Genomic DNA, 9,733 nt, shown 5'->3' with positions numbered 1-9,733 from the left:
GAATGGTGGACTCTAATCTGATTGTGTGTCCATTATTGTTGTGAGTCCATTGTTTTTTGGCAAAGAAGCTTAGGGCTGTTTAGCTTGGAAAGAAGGCAGTTAAGGGGAGACATGATACGTCAGAGAGAGTGGACATAATACAATAATATACAATGCGGGGTCATCTGCTCTAACTGGGGATAGTCAAAACAGAGAAAAGGAAGTATTTCTTCACACAATGCATAGTTAAATTGTGGAACTTCCTGCCCCAGGATGTGGTGATGGCAGCCAATTTGGAAGGCTTGAAGAGGGGAGTGGACATGTTCATGGAGAAGAGGGCTATCTATGGCTACTAGTTAAATCAGATAGTAGTAATGATGCATACCTATTCTCTCTAGTATCAGAGGAGCATGCCTATTATATCAGGTGTTATGGAACACAGGCAGGATGCTATCATAGTCAGTTTGTTTTGGGCTTTCTAGAGGTACCTGATTGGCCACTGCGTGATCAGACTGCTGGACTTGACAAACCTTGGCCTGATCCAGCAGGGCTTTTCTTATGTTCTTATCATCATCATTCTGAAGCTAGTGGCCAGTTTTGAGGGTCCTACCCTTATTTTCCAATGAAATGTGGCTGCCAGCAACAAATATAGCTCTTGATGCAAAAAAGCAGGGGGTGGAGGTTTCTGGGGATTGCATGGGCCAAGTTTTTCCAATTCCTTCCTTGTTGGGCACTGCAAATCCTGAAAGCTGGTGGCCAGTTCTGATGCACCTAGTTTTATTTTCTGAGGAGTTACATTTGCCACAAATGAAGAGATGTATGCTTTTATTAGACAGAAGATAATACAGAACTCATAATGTGATAGGGCAGCCAATCTTTAATCCTTTCTTCTTATTAGCTGCCCCCTCTTGTTCAGCTCAGGCCTTAGAAGAATAATGTAGCACTTAGGAACAAAGATACAAGCCAGTAACCCAGCACTGGAGGCTAACATAGAGAAGATCTCCACGGCTACCATGTATTTCCCTTTGGTGCTCAGGTAGGTTGGAACAAAAGATACCCAAACACTGCAAAACAGCAGCATACTGAAGGTGATGAATTTGGCTTCATTAAAACTGTCCGGCAGCTTCCTTGCGAGGAAAGCCACTGACAAGCTAATAACGGATAGAAGTCCCATGTAGCCAAGGACAATATAGAACATGATGTCAAACCCTTCATTACATTCTGCTACAATTTCTTCATCCATGGAATACATGTCCAAATCTGGGAAAGGAGGAGATGTTCCTAGCCAAAATGTGCAAATGCTTGCTTGAATAAGAAAACCTGAAAGGACCACGGAGTTGCTCAGCCTTTTCCCCACCCATTTTCTCATGCTGGACCCCGGTTTGGTGGCCATAAAAGCTACAACCACAGTGATGGTCTTGGCCAACACACAAGAAATGGCCACTGAGAAGATGACACTGAAACCTGACTGCCGGAATAAGCAGGTAATCTTTGTAGGTCGCCCAAGGAAGAGGAAGGAACAGAGGAAGCAGAGCAGGAGAGAGACCAGAAGAATGTAGGTGATATCCCGGTTGTTGGCTTTGACTATAGGGGTATCTTTACACTTAATAAAAGTTCCTAGCACCAAAGCAGAGGTGAGTGAAAAAGAAACTGCAATGCAGGTTAAACTGATCCCTAAAGGTTCTTGGTAAGACAAGAAACTTATCCTTTTAGGGACACATCCGTCTTGATTCTTCCTTGGATACTGATCGTCTGGACATCTGATACATTCTTCCATATCTGGATAAAAAAGGAAAAGGCTCCAAGTGACTGGGAAGTCATATGTGAGTTAGGGACATTCCTACCTACAGGATGGGAGTTGCTGTTCATGTTCTTGTTTTTAATGCTGCTTGCAAAGTTAAAGAGGGTCACTGCAATGTAATCTTATGTAGCTGGTGTCCATGTGGGTCCCATTACCCTGCCTCTAACATAGTCTTTGAGTGGTCAAAAGAAGCCTCTCCCCCTCTTTCATTGGTAGGGACACACCCAGTGTACTCCTACTACTATTTATCTAAGAACATAAGACCATAAGAAAAGCCATGCTGGACCAGGCCAAGGCCCAGCAGTCTATTCGCACAGCGGCCAACCAGGTGCCTCTAGGAAGCCTCCAAACAAGATGACTGCAACAGCATTACCCTGCCTGTGTTGCATATATATTAGGCATGTTCCTCTGATCCTGGAGAGATCAGGATTCAGAGGAGCATCAGTGATCTATGTCACTTCATTATGTTTTAGGGTTGCCAGGTCCCTTTCGCCAGTGGCGGGAGGTTTTTTGGGCAGAGCCTGAGGAGGGCGGGGTTTGGGGAGGGGAGGGACTTCAATGCCATAGATTCCAATTGCCAAAACAGCCATTTTCTCCAGGGGAACTGATCTCTATCAGCTGGAGATCAGTTGTATTAGCAGGAGATCTCCAGCTAGTACCTGGAGGTTGGAAACCCTACTATGTTTAAATGTTTGTATGAACATTATGTTTATGTTTGATGAACATAAACTTTTAAGCATTAACATTTGGAGTTTTAAGCATTAATATTTGGAGTTTTTTGTTTCCCTTTGTCAAGTTAAGCAGATAAGGGGAAAGTGGCAATTCAATAAATAAAGAGGCACACAAAGAAATTAGCATGCATTTATTCTTGCATGTAGAGTTGTATCCTTCCACTGCTCACCAAGGTGCACCACTTTTCTATAACCTAAGGTGGTTTTACACTGGTGGAAAAGCTTCTTCTGGGCTGGAGAAAGATTCCACATTTAGCTAAGCAGACAGCTACCATACAACGTGTCATTGTGAGCTGGGCTGTTCATGTATTTGCAGCAGCCTGATAAAAATAAACATCTCCAAGTCATATAATCTATTTGCCGGGGTGGATACAGCAATAAGAATAGTCTGGTTTCGAAGATGTTGGATGCATTTCCCCTGAAGGAGCACATTCGTAAATGGGGGAAAGGGGGAGGTGTTGGATCCTGGTTTACACCTGGGGGCTCAGGTTTCCTCTGTGGCACGTATCACCAAAACCACCTCCTCGACTGATGGAATTTATCACAATTGAATATCCTTCCTCATTCTGATATGCAGATCTGCCCAGGTTCTCCTAATGTCTGGGCAAGATGATAACGCCAAGTGTCTGTGTGAACAACTGAGTTACTGTAGTTGCCTCTTGATCATGTTTTATCTTTAGTAACCCTGTGTGCTGGTAAATGTATTGCATTGCATCACCTACCTGTCTGACTAGAATGAATACTATATGAAGGACCCAGCAGCGCACTCTGCCGCCTACCTCTCTGGTTTGAAATCTTCCCTTCTGGACAGGGAATACAATCATAGCAGCAAAATTTCTCCCTTTCCTTCTTTTCCTTCCGATAACCAGGGTGGCAGCGATCGCCACAGAGTGAAACAGGCAAGACCTATCAGCAAAGAGGTGAAGAGCTTAGAATGGGGGAATGAAAAAAAGTTGGCAATTCCCCCCCCCCAACAAAGAACTCAAGAAAGCAACTGATATAGGATTCCCAGCATGTTTCCCATCTAGGCAATGCAGCAGGAGATTGGCCACTCATTAAAGGGTCAAGTTATGAGAGCCAGCCTGGTGTAGGGGTTAGACTAGAATCAGTGAAGCCCAGGTTGGAATCCCCACTGCCATGAAAGCTCACCTGGTGAACTTGGGCCGGTCACACTGTCTCAAACTAATAGGATTGCCAACCTCCAGGTACTAGCTGGAGATCTCCTGCTATTACAACTGATCTCCAGCCAATAGAGATCAGTTCACCTGGAGAAAATGGCCGCTTTGGCAATTGGACTCTATGGCATTGAAGCCCTTCCCCTCCCCAAACCCTGCCCTCCTCCGGCTCCACCCCATAAACCTCCCACGGGTGGCGAAAAGGGACCTGGCAATCCTCCAAACCTAACCTACCTCACAGGATTATTGTGAGGAAAAAGGAGAGGTGACATTGTAGAAGGCGGAGAAGGAGAAGGAGAAGGAGAAGGAGAAGGAGGGGAAGAAGAGTTCGATTTTATATGCCAACTTTCTCTACCACTTAAGGAAGACTCAAACCGGCTCACAATCACCTTCCCTTCCCCTCCCCACAACCGACATCCTGTGAGGTGGGTGGGGCTGAGAAAGCTGTGACTAGCCCAAGGTCACCCAGCTGGCTTCGTGTGTAGGAGTGGGGAAACAAAGCCAGTTCACCAGATTAGCCTCCACCACTCATGTGGAGGAGTGGGGAAATCAACCCCGTTCTCCAGATCAGAATCCACCACTCCAAACCACCACTCTTAACCACTACACCACGTTGGCTGTAAGCTGCTTTGGGGAGGGAAATGTATTTTTAAAAATCTAAATAGATAAATAAACTATGCAACAAAGTAACCCTCCGCATCACAAATTGTTATTAAGAACATCCTAAAATCCACACCTGGTTAAAACTTCTGTGCCATACAATTAAATGTTCTTCGATGGTGAATTGTTTTCCATCAGCAGCGCCGGGATCCACCCTTCCCACTTTCACATTCAAGAAGGATTTATTTGGAAATGTGATCACATTGATGATATCAAATCCCATTCCCATTTCCATGTTATCATTAAAAGACACCATCTCGCCTACTGAGTTGTTAAACAAAATGGCTTGAAGAAAGCGATGGAACTAGTTGGAGGAGGGAAAGCAAAACAAACGGAGAACCGTATACTGAGGCTGAGAAAAAATCACAAACCCCTTTCTTTTTTTTAATTAACATTACACTTTCATAAATGTAATATAAAGTGTCTTACATCCAAGTAACATGGTTAACAAAATAATCCATAAGCCATAAAACAATTGGGGATTGTAATATGTTTTTTATTATTATTATTACTGAGGGGTATCTAGTCTTTCTGAAGCATGGCTCATATAGATCCTAATGCAAAAAAAATCTTTGATGAGAAACTGTCACTGATAGGAATCTGATGAGTTATGATAAAAGGTCTTGGAAAAACAGAAGCTTTCACTATAATGAAAAAGTGTATCAAAGAGATTGATTATGTTAGCACATCTTTTCGTGCTCGTCGTGTTTGCTCATCTCAGTTTTTCGGAATACCACCTCCTTGTGACTTGCCCACCTATATCTATTTTTTGACAATTCCTCGTCTCTCTAGAGCCTTCTTTTTAGCAAGATTAAATGCGAACCCTTCTCTGGTTTTGCAAGGTAGATTTTTGAACCTACCATATTCGGAAAGGACTTGTCTGTGCTCTTCTGGTTCCATCAATTCACTAGCTCATATGCTCTTGGACTGTCATTTCTATGAGGATCTTAGATTATGATCTCTCTCTCCTCTTTTAATCGAAAAATCTAATGCCTCTGTGTTTGATATAATGCCTTTTTTATTAAGCGATGAGGATCCCAAGGCTACACTGGCAGTGGCAAAATTTATCTCATGTCCCCCAAACATTAGATTTAAAACTATACTGCTCAAGATCAATCAATCAAAGAGCTTCTAAGGGATAAAGGAAAGGAACTGGAGATCGTTGTAAACTTTATAGTGCTTTTGGCTCTGAAGCTGTTTTCTTGTACCTGCCATGGCTGCCGATCTTGTAGCTCAGTCTTTTCACCCTTCCCCGTTGCTCCATGGTTAGATAGAGATGAGTACATGACATGAAAAGCATGTGCCACAGAGTAAACAGCATTATAGATGCTGTAACTGTGGCCGGTCATGCTCATTTCAAAAACAGGTCCTGGAAGGCTCTCCAACTTCTCTTCCCTGGTGCACATCTCACTGATCTCCCCTGACTCCTGAGAATTTGGAAAGGGACAGTCGAATGCTTGCTCCCAAAAATCTTTGAGAAAACCATTCCCTTCTGTCCAAAATGGTTTTATGTTGTGAAGAAATTGCTGGAACCCTGCAGGCTCATTGGAATGAATTTTGAAGGCAATGGTTCCATGGAACAGTTGAAAATCGAGGCCCCGTTGAAGGCTGATGAAGGCAAAATCAATCTGGGCTGTTATGATCCACACCTTTCCAAGAGAAGCCACATCCTTATATTCTGAATCTCCTTGGGTCAAAAGAATGCTCAGGAACATTAGGGTCATGGTTTCACCATAGATGAGATATGTGCGGGCTTTGCTTTCTGTCAAATGAAGGTAAATCTCGAAAACCCAATTACTGATTTCAAATTTGGGATGCCAAATGGGTTGAGTTGAGATTCTCTGAGTGAAGGCTGAGCAGATCCCATTCTGGGAAAACAGCGGCTCCAGTACCTGCAAGAAACGCTCTCCGCTTTCGTCGTCCACAACAAACAGCCCAACCCATGTCCACCTGAAATGCAGAAGCAACTGGATAATCCCTCTGTACTGGTGGGTTTCATTGGAAACCATGCGGAAAAAGTGAGGCGGTTCTACCATATCCTTCTCCTCTGGGGCAAAGGAGCCATATGTGAGCTAGAAGGAAATGCACAGATATTTTAGAGTTGGGTTGGAAGTAGGGTTGCCATGTCCCTCTTCACCTCCGGCGAGAGGTTTTCGAGGCGGAGCCTGAGGAGGGAGGGGCTTGGGGAGGGGAGGGATTTCAATGCCATAGAGTCCAATTGCCAAAGTGGCCATTTTTCCCAGGGGAACTGATCTCTATCAGCTGGAGAACAGCTGTAATAGCAGGCGATCTCCAGGTACTACCTGGAAGTTGGCAACCCTAGTTGGAAGGTGTGCATAAGTGCATGTATCTTGGGCAAAAGAAAAGATGAGGTTTTTTTTTTAAGATATGAATTTGCAAATTAAATGCAGTCGCTCTTCTAACCAGAACCATATTTAAAAGTTTCCCTCGCTAGATTAAGGCTTCCTCATTTACAGGTGGAGGATCAGAGATATTAATGGAAATGTGGTAGCTTCTTTTTAATCAGCAACAATCTGTATGCATTAAATGTTGTTGTTGTTTTTTTGTCGTCAGGTTGCAGCAGACTTATGGTGACCCCAAGGGTTTTCAAGGAGAGGAGTGTTCAAAGGTGGTTTGCCATTGCCTGCCTCTGTATAGCAACCCTGGGATTTCTTGGTGCCCTCCCATCCAAGTACTAATCAGAGCTGACCCTGTTTGGCTTCTGAGATCTCATGAAACTGAGCTAGCTTCGGCCCAAGACAAGTTCTGCCATATTATGTAAATGTTAGCAATTCATTGGAATTAAATATGTTCAAAGTTCCTGATCCAACCTTGTTCTTTCTAGTGTCTCTGTCTATCTAGACAGACACACACACACACCCCTGCATGGGGCTTTATTATTCAAAGATCCAAATACAGTTGGAGCAATTGATCTGGAGTACCGGGCTTGATTCCCCACTCCTCCCCATGAACGGTGGAGGCTAATCTGGGGAACTGGATATGTTTCCCCATTCCTACACATGAAGCCAGCTGGGTTATCTTGGGCAAGTTACAGCTCTGTTAGAGCTCTCTCAGCCTCACCTACCTCACAGGGTGTCTGTTGTGGGGAGGGGGAGGGAAGGTGATTGTAAGCTGGTTTGAGTCTCCCTTAGGTGGTAGAGAAAGTTGGCATATAAAAACGAACTCTTCTTCCCCTCCTTCTCCTTCGGCATATAAAAAACCAACTCTTCTTCTTCTCTTCCTCATTTCTCGGCCAATTAGCTCTCCCTCTGTCTAAACCACAAAATTGCTCCAGTAATGAAATGGGGGGGGGGGGAATCAGCTGGTAAATGTTCCTATCTTACCTGTGGAATTTTGTAGATACCTAAGATGTCCGCCATTTGGAAAGAAATATCAGAGCCCAGACCTCCGAGCACAGCGATTAAATTTTTCTGGGAGGCACATCGGTAGTTGGCAGCCAGTGTGTGTGATTTGAAGAGCAGGTCGAGAAGGCTTCGATAGGTCATCATCAGATTGTGGTAGCTGTCATAAATGTGGAAGCCGAGCGTGATGTTGGGTAAGAGCGCGGGATTCTCATTTATCTCTTTGATTGCAAATGCCATGGCCAGAACATGCTGGAATAGCTTCGTCGCCATACTGCAAAGATAGCAAGATGTTCCTTCACAAGCAAATTCTGCAGTTTCAGAAGTCATTTAATCATTCCAGGCTGAATTTAAAAAGGTAAAGGTAGTCCCCTGTGCAAGCACCGGGTCATTACTGACCCATAGGGTGATGTCGCATCCCAACGTTTACTAGGCAGACGATGTTCATGGGGTGGTTTGCTGTTGCCTTCCCCAGTTGTCTACACTTTACCCCCAGCAAGCTGGGTACTCGTTCTACCAACCTCATCGACCTTGAGACAATTCCCTGAATCTGACTTCCATTGGGATCAAACTCAGGTCGTGAGCAGAGCTTTTGACTGCAGTACTGCGGCTTACCTCTCTGCACCATGAGGCACCTTTACCCACTTCAAATGGTGGCGAAAAGTGCTGCCGTCACAGCCTACTTACAGCAATTGCATAGGATTATCAAGGCAAGATATGTTCAGAGGTGGTTTGTCATTGCCTGCCTCTGTGTAGCAACCCTGAAGATCCTCGGTGGTCTCCCATTCAAGTACTGACCAGGGCAAACCCTGCTTAGCTTCTGAGATTTGATGAGATCGGGCTGAGTTGGGGCATCCAACTCAGGGCACTGACTTCAAATAAGGCGAGCTATTTTAGAATTCAAGCCATAAAGGCATCATGTGCTTTTTGGCACTATGGGAATGTGAGAGAGAAGGTACAAAAGGAATGAGAGGCAATGCATAGAGGAGTGCAAAAAAAGACAGGAACGCTGAAAGCAATACCAACTTGAACTGTAAGTCAAAGGGGGTATGTGCAAAACTGTAAAGAAGTGAGAATGATATCAATAAAGCAAACAAATGAACAGAGTAAGCTAACATGAAAGTATATCAGAATGTGATAAATAGGATGATTGATCTAATAAGCCATGCAATAGGACCAGGAACTGCAGGAATTGAAATGTAGCTGCCATCGGGACAAAGCACAGGCATTATACATGACATGTTTAAGCAATATAGAACAGGGAATGCCATCCCCCTTTTTCCTTCCTAAAAATGCCCTTCTAAAGAATTTGGTTTACCACAGCTTGAGAAATGCGAGGAGCACAGGAGCCTTCGTGGCCTCCTCAGGCAGACCGTTGCATAGGATGGGGGCCACTACAAAGAAGGCAGGAGTACCGGCAGTTTGGATCTTGCCCATCGGCAGAGTGGCACCTGTAGAAGGCCTTCTCAGATGAGCAACATTGTCATGACAGGACATAGGCATAGTAGACTATTAATGTAGCAAGTAAATGAATAAGATTTCAATCACTATGAATTTTCTCTCACTGAATTTCTGTTGCCATTTTGTTGACGGTCCACACTGCCTGGAAAGATCCTTCTGGAACTGTTCACAATCTTGTTTGGATTTCAGCATCAGGAATCATTTGGCTCCCCCTGACACCACATTATTTATCAACAGATTAAATAGCAATAACCCCAGTACAGATCCCAATACTGAACTCCTAGAATTTTCCATATTGCAGTTTCCTAAAATAATGACTTTTCAAGGAATTTCTCAGATTTTTGTCACCCGTTATTGTGCCTAGAAGTTACATCCCATTATATGCACGTTCAAAATAATTAACAAGAGTACCAATCCTCATCTTTCAAAATGGAGTAAGGTACTCATATTATTGGAGGAAAATGTTCAGATATGCAATAAACAAAGGTAAATAACATCAGACTCACAAATGATCGACGCTCAGGAAAAGGCAGTGCTACTACAGAGCTACCCCATATATAAGTC

At 43.9% G+C, this 9,733-nt stretch overlaps 1 protein-coding gene across 1 annotated transcript; it reads right to left on the bottom strand.

The window, feature by feature from the left end:
- Positions 1–856: 856 nt before the first annotated feature.
- LOC130489892 (vomeronasal type-2 receptor 26-like) lies at positions 857–6,355 on the bottom strand. The gene is made up of 4 exons (XM_056863681.1): positions 5,555–6,355; positions 4,423–4,650; positions 3,291–3,417; positions 857–1,758 (listed from the first exon to the last, which is right to left on the bottom strand). The coding sequence occupies exons 1-4, from the start codon at positions 6,353–6,355 to the stop codon at positions 857–859; spliced, it is 2,058 nt and encodes a 685-aa protein (XP_056719659.1).
- Positions 6,356–9,733: the final 3,378 nt, after the last annotated feature.

This window comes from Euleptes europaea, chromosome 18 (genome assembly GCF_029931775.1).
Source record: "Euleptes europaea isolate rEulEur1 chromosome 18, rEulEur1.hap1, whole genome shotgun sequence".
Lineage (NCBI taxonomy): Eukaryota > Metazoa > Chordata > Lepidosauria > Squamata > Sphaerodactylidae > Euleptes > Euleptes europaea.
The sequence above is the reverse complement of the archived record's forward strand: the minus strand, read 5'-3'. Positions and strand labels throughout refer to the sequence as shown.

Coding starts and splice junctions, on each gene's coding strand:
- LOC130489892 (XM_056863681.1), bottom strand. CDS start 6,355: ATGGTTTCCAATGAAACCCACCAGTACAGAGGGATTATCCAGTTGCTT. Junction 4,651..5,554: donor AAGATCGGCAGCCATGGCAG/GTACAAGAAAAC, acceptor TCCTCCAACTAG/TTCCATCGCTTTCTTCAAGC. Junction 3,418..4,422: donor GGCACAGAAGTTTTAACCAG/GTGTGGATTTTA, acceptor CTTTGCTGATAG/GTCTTGCCTGTTTCACTCTG.